We start from the raw sequence: 14553 nt of genomic DNA, 5'->3' as shown, positions 1-14553 counted from the left end.
CTCTTTGTGCTGACCTCCACACCCCCAACTTGCTGTTTGGCGGCCTGGGCAACAGATGCGTCTGCACAGCCTGGTTTGCAAGTGCCTGCGTCCCCATGGATTGCTGTGCAAGGCCAGACACAGACGGAGGGAGCCTAGCCCAGCACCAAACTGGCTCCTGCTGGCTCTGGAGTCTCCTTCTTTTGCAAAAGAAAGCCAGGTAGTCGCAGCACCATCCAGGTTGGGCAAAATGTGTCATCGCTGCCCTCCCCAAAGCCGCTACCTCTCCCTAGGAATGTGCTGAGCCCCCAGAAGGCATACCTGGTCAGCCGGCAGGGCTGAGCCCCACTCGCCTTCCTCAGCCATGGGCAGGCAGCTGCAGCTTCAGCTCCTGACCTCGCCCCGTCCTCTCAGACCCTCCCTCTCAGCTGAGCTGCTTTGCGCAAGCCCCCCCCAGAGGCTGCCCCAAGGGCATTTGATGACGGGCTGCCGCTCCCTCTGGCTCCCCACCCTCCCCTGGCCACGCTCTTCCCAGCAGTGGCTCCCTCTGAACGTGCTCCCTGCCCAGACCTCTGCGCACCCAAGGCAGGGCTTGGCCCCATGAAGGAGAAGGGGCCTGGCAAGCTACTCGTCTGGATTTAGGCTGCAGCCCACCCTGTCCTTCAGCTCTAAGCCATCCAGTTAAAAAGCCACACAATTGGGGGGGGGAGTGAAACAGCACCCACATTTGGCCACTGAGCACAGCGGGTGAAAGGGGAGCCTCCCTCTCGGTGGGCTGCTTCGTAAATTCAGCCACAGGCTGGGTTTGTGCATCGTGACCAGCTGTCAGGTCTTTAACGGGACCATTCAAGCAGGCTGCACATTCACCACTAGGCATTTCAGCATATGTGGCCAGAGTGGAGCAAACCTAGAAACCGGTGATTAAACCGTGGCTTAGCCAGCCAAGGAAAATACCTCATGTGAACTGAGCCAATCAGAAGGGGCCCTGCAGCTTGGGGGCTGGAGACCTGTGGAGTTAAGAATATGGTCGTGGCCAAGTTAGCCTAACCTCCACACGCACACACACACCCTCAGGAGCCACCTCCGCCTCTCCGCCCAAGGCCTCCTGCAAGCAAGCACTCTCAGCTCAGGCCTCCCAGAAGAGCTGTCAGGGTTTGTCCCAGAGCCTCAGCAGCAGCTCCACTCCCGGGCAGGCTGCAGCATTGGGAATGGCTGCCCAAGCACCAGCGCGGCCAGGGCGACGTGCAGGGATTTCATCCTGGGAAAGCAGGGATTCTGCTCCTAGCTCCACCTGGGGTCATGTGGTTGGCCTTAATAGAGGGGTCCGAGAAGTTTCAGGCCGCTGCCCTGTGGGCCTCGCTTCTCTTCTCCTTCCACAGCCCATAACTGGTTTTGCAACTCAGCCCACCCCCCCTTCTCCCTGGCTGCAGGCTCGGTCCCAGCCCATTCTCTTTGCATGGCTGGGCAGGGGTATTCCAAAGCTGTTCTGAGTTTCTGGGGCAGAAAGCATGAAAAGAGCCAGAGGCCTGCCCTATTCCAGCTGTAGCCTGCTGATCCAGATGTCAGAACTCTAAGGAACCCAGTAAGGTGCAGCTGCTCTGGGCCCTCCAGCCCACCTCCCCAGAGAGGCAGGCAGGACGGATGGCCAGGCCTTCTGCACCGGGAGCCCAAACATTGAAGAAAGGAGCACAAAATGGTAACCCCCGGTTCTCTGCTGCCACAGGGGTAGGCAAGCACTGGCCAAGAGGAGCGTCGTGCAGCACCTCCAGAATTGGCTGATGCCTTGAACAGCCGCCACCTGGCTGGCCCCAAAAGGGAGGAGGCAGATTAGAGCAGCTCCCCGCAGAGCAGAAGGGCAAAATGTTTACCCAGAAAGTGCGTCCAGCGAGGGGGCTTCTGAGAGAGGGAGACAAAGACGGGGAGAGGGAGAGAGAGAGAGGGAGGGAGGGAAGAAAAGAGAAAAGAAAGAAAGAAAGAGAGAGAGAGAGAGAGAGAGAGAGAGAGAGAGAGAGAGAGAGAGAAACAGACAGCATCACTCACAGAATGGCTATTCAGTTCTTGGTCAAGATTCCCAGGAATGTGAGTGCCTGACTCTCTTCTGACCTCACAGCTGCTCTTATCTGCACCCAGTTATCTTTTTCAGATAACTGTCTGCACACCCAAGCACACAAGACGAGCAATCCTCTGTACAAAATATAACTGTGTTTACACAGGCCGTGCCCCAAGAAATTGCACATTTTGACACAATGGCTTAATCTCCAAGAGGCTAAGACAGCGGCTGAGTTCCCATGCCAAAAACCGCTGTGAGGCTGTCGGTCCCTTCACACATGATGCTGAAGTGCCTATTAGACCCAGCAGGCAAACTGAAACTGGCCCATGACCCTGGAGGGAAGACGGGTTACAGGCTGCTGTCTTTTCTGGGCTGTGAAGGGAGCCAAGAAGGACCCCTGCCCTATATCCCCCACCCCTATATGGCCACCCTTGCCAGATGGGAGGCCACAGAGTCTCGAGTTCCACAGAAATGGAGAGGGGGGATCCAGGGCCCTCGGCCTGCCTTCCAGTCCTTGGCTGGGAGAAGGCAGGCCAGGAGTGCCCAGATTAGGAGGGGGGAAATCTTGGCACCTTCTGGCCCGGAGCAGCTGGAGAAGCCCACCAAACCCCTCCAAGGTCTGCTGCCTCCCTGGGCCTCGACACGCCGGGGGGGGGCCTCCGTCTAAAGGCCGGGTTCTGCCTCAAGCCCAGGCACTCACAGGAGACGCTTCCACTGCCGATCCTTTATTGGCTGGCCTCAAGCTCAACTGCAGGTTCCAGAGTCCAGAGGCTTCCCCAGTCCACATTTGGCACAAATGCTGGAACAAACACTGGCCAGACTCCTGAACGGAGCCCTTTGAAAAGAACAAAGATCCCAAATCGAATCCCTGCAACCCCAAGGAGGCAAAGCACTCAGGCTGGAGTTTGAACTGGGAGCCCTGGCTGGTCCTGTGGCCTCCCCACCCAATGGCCAGGAATGGCTGCTGGCTTGCTTTGAGGCCACAATGGGGAGCCAGCCTCGGTTTGAACCCAGCAACCCCCACCCCACCCAGAGCAAGCAGAGGGGGGGTTCATCTTTTCCCCGAAAGCCACCAGCTGCTGCCTCCATCCATGTGGCTCAGGACAGCCTGTTTCTCCTCTGGGCTAAAATGCAAAATAGTCAATATGGCTTTCAGGGTTTGCTGGCGTCCCAGAGAATCTGTCAAAGTCAGGAACTTGTAGAAAATGTTCTTGAGGTACTCCAGGTTGGCCCCCTCCCTGCTCTGGTCCCTGAAGGTCTTCTGAATGTGGCCCTGGAGCAGAGACACTTCCTCCCGGTGCTTCTCTCCTTCTTCCAGAAGCTTCTCCTGGAACTGGTGAGCCTCCATCTCCAGCTGGTGCTTCTGCTTCCTCAGGGCCAGGAGCTCCACCTCCTTCCGAGCCAGCTGCTCCGTGTACAGCAGGAAGGTGGGCTCATTGGGGACAGGGAGAGGCAGGGTCAGGGGCTCCAAAGCATCGTCACCCACCCCACCACCGCTCTGGGTGCTGCCGCCACTACCGAGACCTGGCCCCGTGGTGGCTTTGGGGGCCTGCAGCCCGAAGGGAACAGCCAGAACCCTCAGCTGCTGCAGTTCCTGGTCCTTTTCTGCCAGGATGGCCAAGGCCCGGTCGCGCTGCTTCTGCATCTCCTCCTCCAGCTGGAGGGCCTTCTCCCGGCCCTCCGAAAGGCATTGCTCCAGCTCCTGGCGGTGGAGCTGCTGGAGGAGAGCCGTTTCTCGCCTCTTGGCCTCCAACTGCCCCTGGTGCTGCTTGGCCTCCACTTCGTGGGACAGCCGAAGGGAAACGTACTTCTCCTTCAGCTCCGACAGCTGCTCCTGACTCTCCTCTAGTTCCTTGGCCAGAGTCCCATCCTTGGCCGATTTGTTTTTCAGGACCACCTGCGCCCTCACCTTGTACCTCTCAAACTCCTCTTTCAGCTGCTTGAGTTCCTGTTGATAATAGGCCACGGTGGCCTTCTCGCCGTCCCCAGACTCCACTTCCTTTGGGGGCTCAGCCGGGCAGAGACCCCCGACATCCCCCACGAGAGACGGGGTGCGCTCGACAGCCACTCGCGCCAACTCCGTCAACTTCTCCACCTCGTCTCTCAGCACGTTGGCGTCCAGGTGGCCATCCTCCAGGACAAGGCCTCTGGCGGCACGGCCAGAGGCGGCGACGGCCAGGGTCTTGTTCTCGAGGTCCAGCTGGGCGACGCGGTCCTTCAGCTTCTGGACGGTGGCCTGGTCCTTCTGCCTGGCCTTCTCGTAGGCGCCCAGCAGGCCCGACATCTCGGAGATCTGGGCTTCCAGGGCGGCTGCGCGCTGCTCTCCCATCCGGAGGTGCTCGTCGGCTTGAGCGGCCTGGGGGGGGCAAGGAGAGGCGGTCACTCCCACTCATGGGGGGGCCAGGGGAGGGGAAGGGAAGCCCCCTCCCGCGCCCACCTTGCCGGCCTCCTGCAGCAGCTGCGCCTGGAAGTGGCTCCGCAGGTGCTCCAGCTCGGCCCGCAGCTCCCGGGGCTCCGCCCGGCGCGCCTCCTCCTCCGCCGCCGCCTCCTCCGGGCCCCGCTCCGCCTCGCGCCGCCGCTCCCGCTCGTCCTGCAGCAGCCGCTGGAGCTCGCGCAGCATGTCGGCGTGGTCGGCCTGCTCCTGCGCCCGGTCCCGCTGCTGCGCCGCCAGCCGCGCCCGCGCCTCCCGCGCCTCGCCCTCCAGCCGCTCCCGCTCGGCCCGCGCCCCGCGCCGCTCCGCCTGCCAGCTCGCCTCCAGCCGCGCCTTCTCCCGCGCCAGCGTGGCCAGCGCCGCGCCCAGCCGCGCCTCCGCCGCCGGAACCCCCCCCGCCGCCGCCGCCGCCGCCGCCCCGGGACCCCCCCCCTCCGCCGCCGCCGCCCCCGCCAGCGCGCCCAGGCCGGCCTCCAGCGCCGCCCGCTCCGCCAGCAGCCCCTTGTGGGCGCGCACCAGGTCCCGCAGGCGCGCCCGGTACTCGCGCAGCTGCTCCTCCTGCGCCGCCACCGTCGCCAGCAGCTCCCGCCGCCCCGCCGCCCCCGCCCCCCCCGCCGCCGCCGCCGCCTCCGCCGCCTCCATCGCCGCGCGCCAGCCGGGCCGGAAGAGGCTCCGTGGCGCGCGCGGGGCGCCGGGAGCGAGAGGGGCGGGGCGGTGGGCGGGGCGGTGGGCGGTGGGAAGAGGCGGGGAGGGGCGGCGGGGCGCAGTCCCGGCCTTTCAGGAAGGAGCCCGGCAGGCTGGGATGCGCTCCGCGGGGAGCAGCCGGGCGGCTGAAGGCCCGGAGGGGAGGAGACCCCCGCCGCCTTCGGGTGCAGAAGGAGCCCGGGGCCGGGACCGCGTCTCGGGCAGGCTCGGCCCGTGCGGGGGCGGCAGAGCTTGGGAAGAAGACGGGGGGGGGTCCCGAAGGGGGAACGGGGCGCCTCGCAGAGCGTCCGGAGAAAGAGGCGCCGTCGTTCCCCATCGCCTGCGTTGGACGGAGGCCGGGAAGGACCGTGACACGCTGGAGGCACCCAGGGGTCAGCCGACCCCGATGATAAGAGACCGCAAGAATGGAATAGAGCCGGAAGGGATCTTAGAGGTCTTCTAGTCCAGCCCCCTGCTCGAGCAGGAGAACAGGCGACTGTTTAGCTCTAGCCTCCTCTTAAAAACCTCCAGCGACGGAGCGCCCACGATTTCTGGAGGCAACTTCTGTTCCACTGGTTGATTGTCCTCACCGCCAGGAAGTTTCTCCTTAATTCCAGGTTGCTTCTCTCCTTGATCAGTTTCCAACCTTGGTTTCCCGCCCTGCCCTCTGGTGCTTTGGAGAATAACGTGACCCCCTCTGCCTTGCGGGAATACTGGAACGCTGCTATCGTGTCTCCCCTACTTCTTCTTTTCTATAGACTGGCCAAACCCAAGTTCCGCAGCCGTTCTTCGTATGTTTTGGTCTCCAGGCCTTTCATCATCTTAGCTGCTCTCCTCTGAGTTTTTTCCAAACTCTCAACATCTTTTTTCGGATATGGTGACCAAAATTGGCTGCAGTATTCCAGGTGTGGCCTTACTAGGGCTTTATAAAGCGGCACTAATACTTTGCGCGATCTTGATTCTGTACTTCTGTTTATACAACCCAGGATTGTATTAGCTTTTTTGGCTGCCTGCTGCACACTGCTGGCTCATGGTCAAGCGATCGTCCACTAGGACTCCAAGGTCCCTCTCACGGTTACTGTTTTTAAGGAAGGTCTCGCCCAATCTGTACTTCTACCTTTGGTTTCTCCTGCCTAAATGTAAAATTTTGCTTTTCTCCACATTGAAACTCACTTTGTTGGACAGGGCCCATTTTTCAAGTTTGTCAAGATCTTTTGGATCCTTAGTTGGTCTTCTGGGTTGATGGCTATTCCTGCCAGTTTGATGTCATCTGCAAATTTGACGAGTTCCCCTTCTATTCCCTCATCTAAGATATTGATGAGGATATTGAAGAGTCCTGGGCCTCAGACGGAACCTCGTGGTATCCCACTGGGCGCAGGGCACACTGAAGGGCACGCTGAGACATGGTTGCCATTTTCAAGTATCTCAAGGGCCACCACACCGAGTGGCTGCGGAAGTACGAATTCCAGTGAGAAATCGTGTCTCATCAGAAGCCTCTTGGGCACATTGCTCACATCCACACAACACAGTCCAGTTGCTGAGTTCTCTCATTTTCCAAATTTCCAAACCACCCTGGGTGAAGTCACTCCGGTAGTCAGCCTGCCTTGGGACAGCCCTGGTCCTCTTCTCTGTGAGGATCCGCCCAAGCATCCTTGGCTGCAGTTCCACCCCAGGCCACCAGGAGGTCAGAGGGCCCCGGAGTTTCCCCAGGGCCACTGCAGGCCGCCTGGCCACAGCTGCTAATTCCCCCTCCCAGTCTGAGCCACGGTGGAACTACTGAAGGATTCTGCCGTGCCACCTTGCCCCCACTGCCACCCTCCCCAAGAGTGCCAGCCTGGAGGTGTGGCAGGATTTTATGCCTCAGAGGATGGGGAGGGGCTCCACTGGGAGGGTGGGCATCCCGTTTGGGAGTCCGGAGGGCAGTGGAAAGCCAGGCCCGCATTGTGAGGTAACCAGGGGTCACAAAGGCCAGAGCAGCCAGTGGCTTCTAGCCCTGGAACTCTGGGAAGTGCCACCCAGAGGCCTCCCCAGTGCCGCCACCAGAAGGGTTTCCTGGGCCCACGCGCCAGAGCCTGGCCCAAGTGAGACCCCAGGGGGGGAGAGAAGGGGGGGATCTGCCATTCCTGTTCTGCCCTCCATCATGCAGATTGGGCTCGTCAACTGGACAGGGGGGTATCTCACCTGCGAGTGCTATGGGGATGGTGTCAGTGTCTTGGGAAGCTCGCTGGGAAAGAAACAGGTATGGAGTGAGGGAGCCGCCAGCCCTAATGCCTGGCTCTGGGGGCAGCGGTGGGAACTGACCTCCTTCAGGCAATGGGAAGACTTGCAGCAATTCTTGCTCCCTGCCTGGCATCAAACCCCACCGCTGGGCAGTGCCCCCTTTGGCTCCAGCAGCCACCAGAGGAATTAAGGGGTGTGTGTGTGTTTACTCTGATTTATTGAATTCAATTTATTTATTATTTGAATTGGGAGTTGGGGGAAGGCAGCTGCTCTCCATTCTGAAGGTACCACTTGTGGGTGCCTTGAAGTTTGTCCCTTCCACCGGCTGCTCACCATAGTGGCAGGGAGACCTCTGGGGTTTTGCTGCTGGCAGGCCTCTGAGTAGGCAGAGGGGCCCCTCAGGAGAGCCTTGAGAGGCTCCTGGGCTGCCCTTGGGGCATAGAGCCTCCCTTTGGGCTCCACCGAGTGTCCAGGCTGAGCAGGTTCCTCCTCCGTTCTGAGAGGAGGGGCCAGCTCACCTTTGGAGGCTCCGCAGGTAAGAAGGAAGAGCTCCAGCCCTGGCTTTAAGCCCAAAGCAAAGGAGGCTGCACCCAGGCTGGGAAAGGCCTGGTTCTCCTCTTGGCTGGGATGGCGGCTGGGAACATCTGCTCTGGGTAGGCTCCCTCACCTTCCACAGCGGACCGACAAAAGAGGGGCATCAGGGCAACTGGGCTGGTGACTGGCCATTTTTGCTCTCCCAGACCTGGAAGCTGACTGTGACCACAGAGCAAGGGAAGCAGGATGTGGTGGCACTGGTTGGGCATCAAGGGCAGCTTCTCCTGGTGGAAGCAGATGGCACGGTGCGTTGTGGACAGCCAACGACTGAGAAGCAGAGCCGGTTTCTGCTGGAGGTCCATCCAAGTGGGGCCTGGACCCTTCAACAGTTGGAGAGCCAGAAGTTCCTGGAGTCTGATGGTGAGGATGTCTTCTGCGTGGCCCGAGGCCTGACCGCTCACCACCTGTGGATGCCTCAGCTGGCCGAACACATGCACGTGGTCCTCTTCCACCCCAGCAGCCAGCTCTACGCCCGAACTGACCCTGAGCTGAACCGGGTCTGGGTGGATGCCCCCGTGCCCTACCTGGAGGAGTGCGGCTTCCTCCTGCGGTTCAGGAAGGGGGCCTGCCACTTGGAGACCTCCACCCACAAGTTTGTCTCCAGAGCAGAGAAGCTGGTCACGATGCCCTCCACGGAGACGGCCTTTCACCTGAACCTGAAACCCGGCTGCCTGGCCTTCCTCACAGACATGGAGGGGCACGTCTTGTATCCGCAAGGCAGCCGGGGGCTCCTGTGCCTTGGAGACCACCCAGAGGAGAACGAGGAGTGGTTCGTTATAAAGCGGTGCCCACCGTGGGTCAGTCTGAGAACGAGAGCCAACAGATTCGTCAGCATCATTTCTGGCAAGTAAATCCCTGTTTTTCCAGCCCAGGAAATAATGGTAGGAACAGCTGCCTGGAGAGCAGGGACTCATCCCACTCTTAACTACAACCTGAGCCCCTTTAGAATTCAGGTGGAGTTCACCCTGTGACATCAAGAGAGGCTTTGCCGTGAGTGTGACCATAGGAACCTCTCTGCTATAATCCCTGCATGCCTCTAATGGGGCACCCTAGTGAGCTGCCCGTGAGGAGCGCTCGGAAGCTGCAACTGGCACAGAATGCAGCGAGGTGGGCAGTTCTTGGGGCCTCTAGGATGGCACGTGACCCCATGCTACGCTGGCTGCCAGTTTGCTTCTGGGTCCAAATCAAGGCATTGGTCATTACCTTAAATCCCTTCCTGGCCTGGGCCCAGGCTGGCTGAGAAACCGGCTCACCCCGATGGGATTACCCACCCCATCTGCACTAGCAGAAAGGAGCCTGCATCGGCCCCCGTTGGCAGGTCCAGGAGAAGAGCCTTTTCTGCTGTGGCCCCCGTCCTCTGGGATATTTTCCCGTCAGAGGGGAGATCCACCCCCACACCCCCGGGCCTTCTGCAAGAGCCTGAAAACCTGGCTGTGCCTCCTGGCCTGGGCCCCGAGAGGAGCCTCCAACATTGGAGAAGAGAAGATTCGCACCCACAGGCTGCCCGTCACCTTAGTTTTTAACTCTTAACTTCTCCATTCAGTCATTCTAATGGTTTGTTTTTTTTAGCAATTTTTAACTTTTTATTATATTGTAAGCTTCCCAGTGTCGCTGTATCAGTGATGTGGGCAGCATAGAAATTTAATAAACAAATAAGGAAAGCTATTCTGAAGGCCGCATTCTCTGAACTGGCCCCAGGGCTCTCCATTCAAAGGGATGAGGAGGCTTTCAGCTGCTGTCAGCGCAAATGGGTGGCAATCCTTCCCCGGGTATTCTCTCTCTCTCTCTCTCTTTGCTCAGACTCCGAAGTCTACGCTGGTCCTAAGAAGCTGAGCCCAATGTCCACGTTCCTCTTTGAAATGGACTCCAACACCCGAACGGTGCAGTTAAAAGGCGTCCATCACAAGTACCTGGCTCAGGTCAGGCCCCTGCTGCTGCTTCCCCAGCCCCAGCCCCACAGCAAGCGGGAGGTCAGGATGAAACCCCAGGGGAGGGGGCTGGGGGGAGAGACAGCACTGGACTCTGGGCCAAGGAGGGAGACCCGGCCTGGCAGCCAGCCACCAAAGGCAAGTGAGCGGGGATGCGTGCCAGGCCAGCAGTGACCCTTGGGAGCTGAGACGGGACAGGCTCAAGGGGGCCAGTGGAAGCCCTGGGGAGTCAGCCCGAGTCTCGGTGGGGAGCTGGGAAGGAAGAGTGGAGCAGCAGAGGAATAGTCTGCCTAGAGCGGAGAGGCCTCCCCATCTCGACTAATGCCGGATGGCCCTCCTTGGGCTTGGCGCTGAGCAACGCAACCTGATGACCATCCAGGCTGCTTCCTTGCCAGGTGGGAAGAGCCGTTCCCGACCTCTTTGGGAGAGCCTGCATGGCTCCCAGGGTGTTGCCTCTGTCTCCCTCTCAGCATGTCTGAAGATGCCTCCCTTGGCCAGGCCCTTCCCTCTTCCTTGATTTCCCTGCTGGGAAGATGCTTCTCCTGCTGCCCTGAGGGTAGGGCGGGGTGTGTGTGTGTGTGTGTGTGTTTGCTTTCTCCCCCCATCCCTCTCTGGTCACACAGTGGGACCTGCCCTACCTGGCGCAACCCCAGTAATGAGTCCTCAGCAGGCACATGGGATGCCACCCACACAGGGAGAGCGGGTCCTGCCTGCCTGCAGCCATCCTATCCGAATAGACCCTTTCGCCGCGAGCTAAAAACATACTTTTTTGAACAAGCTGGCCTGGCCTGATGGGGAACTGGGGGGTTGTTATTGTTATTTTATTGGGGTTTTAAGATGTATTAATTGTTTTTAGTATGGGCATGTATTTAATTATTTTTTAACTTTTGTAATCCTGTATTTTTATTCTTGCCCTGTTCACCGCCCTGAGTCCTTCGGGAGAAGGGCGGTATAGAAATATTATTAAATATAAAATATAAATATCCATGGGGGGGGCTCCTGGAAAGCTTTCAGGGAGCATCCCCCGCCTGACTGTGTCATTTCCCCTCCCCAGAGGCCATTCGGGAGCGTGCTGGCCAACGGGACTGCCAAGGAGGCGGAGACCAGGTTCCAGGTCCTCTGGCATTACGGGAGGGTCTTCCTCAGAGCGCCTGGGGGGCGCTACCTGGGCACCCTGCCAGTGGGGCTGTTGGTAGCTCGAGCCAGGCATCCAGGTGAGGAGGCCCTGCCTGACCTCAGAGAATTTGCCCTGGGGAGTCCTTTCCCCCCTGGGCTCAGGCTGCAGCCAGGCTCCCCCCCCCGCCCACCCTCTCCAACTTGCTCTCTGCTTCTCCCCCCCCCAGCAGACCATTCCACCCAAAGGACGCCCTCTGCCTCCCCAGGGACACCCACCCAGCAGCCAGCCTTGGGCCGCCCCCTCCCCGCCCCGGGTGCTCCCCTCCCCCTCCCAGCAGCAGCAGCAGCAGCAGCAGCAGCCATTCCCCCTGCCGGCTTCTCCACTGACCGGGGATGGGAAGCCGGCAGGGGGTTGCCTGGCCCAACGGAGGTGGGGATTCAGTTAGCGACTGCTGCCACTAAGCGGTGGGGTCTCACGGCTCCCAGAGGGACGTCCTGGCGTGTCTCCGTGGCGGGCCGAGCGGCGTCCATAGCCTGGGCAGCCGTGAAGACGGGGCCGCCCATCCCCCCATCCCCCCCTTGGGGCCACCGTCCCAGAGGTCTTGGCGTTTCTGGGGTGCCTTCGGCAGCAGCCGGGCTTCTGATGGGCTTGGGAAGTTAGTCCTCGACTTACAACAGTTTGCTTAGTGACTGTTCAAAGTTGCGACAGCACTGAAAAAAGAGATGACCGTTTTTCACACTTACAACTGTTGCAAGCGTCCCCCTGGTCACGTGATCCGAGTCCAACCGTGCCAGGGAATGGCGCAGCCGGCGTCCAAATGAAGTGGGAGACCCTGACAGGAACTTGGTAGTTTTATGTAAATATATTTCCCATCTCCCTCTCCCTCCCTCCCTCCCTCCTTCCCTCCCTCCCTCTCATCTCTCTATCCACGCCTTCAGAAGGGCAGAGCAGAGCGCCAAAGGGCACACGGGGGGCGGAGAGGCAGGAAAAAAGGGAAACTCCCCCTCCACGCCCAGAGCAGCCAATCACTGCGCAAGTCACCTCACGCAGGGGCCTGTCCATCAACTCCTCTGTGTCCCCCCCCGCCCCCCAGCCCTTTGCTGCTCCAGCTGCCAGACCGGAATACCTGAACCGAATGCCTGGCGACTGGCTCGTACTTACGACGGTCGCTGTGTTCTGGGGTCGACCATCTGACAAGCAAAGCCAGTGGGGAAGCCGGATTCACTTAACAGCCCTGTGACTAACTTAACGGCTGCAGTGATTCACTTAACAATTGTGGCGAATAAGGTTGTAAAGTGGGGCGAAGTTTACTGAACAACTGCCTCATTTAGCTGTGGTGATTTGGGCTCAGCTGTGGTTGTAAGTCAAGGACTGCCTGTATTAAAAACACGTCGAGTGTCTCTGACTTGGAAGTCGTATCTGTGGCCCAAAGACGAGCACCGGAAATGTTTTTATAGCACTTGCATTTATTAAATTTATACGCCACCCACCTTGCTATGCATAAATCAATTTGTTTTATTTACCTGATCCGGGGGGGGGGTTGATGCCCTCATGCAGCGCTGGCGGCTGAGCTGTTGAGAGTGGCTCGATGGGGCCTCCGGGCGCCCCCCCCGGGCTCTGTGCCAAGGGCCCCCCTCCGCAGCCCTTCTCTGCCGCAGGGCCCAACGAGGAGTTTGTGCTGCGCTTGGCCAATCGCTCCTTCCTGGTGTTGCGCGGGCACTACGGCTACGTGGGCAGCTCCCCCTGCCGAGAGACCCTTCAGGGGAACCTCCTGGAGCCGGAGCCGGTGGAGATCCTGCCTTGCAAGCAGGGCATCTACCACCTCCAAAGTAAGCCCTCTGCACCCGCCCCCACCCCCCTTCACAGGGAAACCCGGGGTGGGGGGCTTCCCTCCCCAGAGAAGCCAGGCCAGCCAGGGCTCCCTTCTCTCCGGCTGTACCTCGGGCGATCCCACCCGCACGGACACCCATCCTGGCCTGTTTGGGAGAAATTTCGGTACAGAGTCTCAGAAACGGGCCTTCCTCCCTGTCCCCTCCCCCGCCCTCCAGCCGTAGACTAGCCCCTCCCCCCTCCCTTTCACAGGCCGCGGAAAGAGCTTTTGGTCCCTGACCCCGGAAAGGACCTTCAGTCCTTGGGGGAAGTTTGCCTTGAACTTCTACCTGGAGATCCAGGGGAACAGCCTGCTGGCCATTATAGCCCCCAACGGCTGCTACGTGCGTGGAGACCGGGACGGTTGCCTGGTGGCTGACAGTGGGGCCGTCACCCGAGACTGCCTTTGGGAGTTCTAGCCTAGGAAAGGTATGGAACGTTCCTGGAATGGGGGGGGATGCTTGGGGAGGACCCTTGCCCTTGGGAGCCTCCAGGGCAGCTCTTGCTTGCCCCTCCCCCCGTGACCCATGTGTGGGTCAGAGGGGCTGCCAGGGGGGCTTTGCTAACTGTCCCTCCTTGTCCCCAGGCCTCATCTGAAAGAAGCGCCCAGCGGAGCAGGCCGAGTGGCTGGCTGCCTGGAGATGCTCTCCAGGGCACTCCGCCATTATTCCTCCAGGTGCTTTGCTGGAGGCTCCCCGGCGGCTGGGGAGGGGACTGTGGCTGTCCCCATGAGCCAAAGGGGGTTCCTCCACTTAGCCCTGAAATCCCCTGGGGAGCCAGCTGTGAGCTCTTTGCACCAATGAAGTGGCTTCACCCCCTTTGGCTCCCTGTTGCGTTTTCTCCTTTGCTTCCTGACGTTGGGAAGAGGGGCAGATGTCTCTCTTCCGGGCTCAAATGGTCGGGAGGAAGGGGGGGCTTTCAGGCAACTGTGAATGAACCCAAACCAGGCCAGCTGCTCCACCTGGGAAGCAGGGCCACTCTGAGAGGCCCCGAGGGCTCCCAAGGAAAAGGGAAGGGCCCTTGCACTTCCCAGCCCAGCTCCCCGGGCAGGCTGGCACCAGGCTGCCTCTGGGCCCCAGCAACAGCCTTGCTAAGACCTGCTTGGGCACTGCCTGTCCAGAGAGGAAAGGAGTCTGGGGGGGGGGGTTGTGCTGTGCCCCCTGTCTTCTGCCCAGAGGCCTAGGGTTCGCCTCCCCCAGGGCTCGGGGGCGGAAGGGCAGTGCCTTGCCTGGGAAGAAGGGTCAAGGGCTACAAACGTTATTGGAATGGACGGGGCAAAGTTTCTCTCCCTTTTTCCTTGGGGAGGAGATTAAGGGCAGTTTTCCAGCTTAGTTGTTCCCCTTCCCAGCCCTTAGCTTGTTTTTTTTCTGTTTGGCAGAATCTGATCCTCTCCACCCTCCGTTTCCAAGCCTTAAGAAACCTCCTGCTGCTTCTCTAGCCCCCTCCATGCCTTTTATTCCCCCTGGTTGGCTCTGCTTTGTCTCCCCCCCCCATTGCTGCAGCTGTCATTTCCCGGCGTTCCTCCGGGGGGCCCCCCCAGCCTCCTTCCCTGTGCCTCCCCACCCTCCCTCTGTGCCTCCCCAGGACTCCTGCCGATGGGCCTCTGCTTCCTCTCCCCTCAACCCCCTTCTTGACCCTGCACAGTAACCGCCTGCCCCGCCTTCTGCCCCTTCGGAAACAT

General features: G+C 60.2%; 2 protein-coding genes across 2 annotated transcripts; one reads left to right on the top strand and one right to left on the bottom strand.

Annotated features, from left to right (window-relative positions):
- Positions 1–2738: 2738 nt before the first annotated feature.
- Positions 2739–5102, bottom strand: GCC1 (GRIP and coiled-coil domain containing 1; the record flags this gene model as incomplete). Its single annotated transcript, XM_081330694.1, has 2 exons — positions 2739–4385; positions 4467–5102. The coding sequence occupies 2 exons, from the start codon at positions 5100–5102 to the stop codon at positions 3081–3083; spliced, it is 1941 nt and encodes a 646-aa protein (XP_081186820.1). The 3' UTR covers positions 2739–3080.
- Positions 5103–5262: 160 nt separating this feature from the next.
- Positions 5263–13679, top strand: FSCN3 (fascin actin-bundling protein 3; the record flags this gene model as incomplete). The annotated part of the gene is made up of 8 exons (XM_081330693.1): positions 5263–5536; positions 7908–8801; positions 9190–9473; positions 9596–9877; positions 10941–11100; positions 12662–12832; positions 13086–13301; positions 13459–13679. The coding sequence occupies 7 exons, from the start codon at positions 5263–5265 to the stop codon at positions 13289–13291; spliced, it is 2271 nt and encodes a 756-aa protein (XP_081186819.1). The 3' UTR covers positions 13292–13301; positions 13459–13679.
- Positions 13680–14553: the final 874 nt, after the last annotated feature.

Source organism: Vipera berus (genome assembly GCF_964194415.1).
Source record: "Vipera berus genome assembly, chromosome: 6".
Classification (NCBI taxonomy): domain Eukaryota; kingdom Metazoa; phylum Chordata; class Lepidosauria; order Squamata; family Viperidae; genus Vipera; species Vipera berus.
Note: the sequence above shows the minus strand (reverse complement) of the source record. Positions and strands in the feature narration are given on the sequence as shown.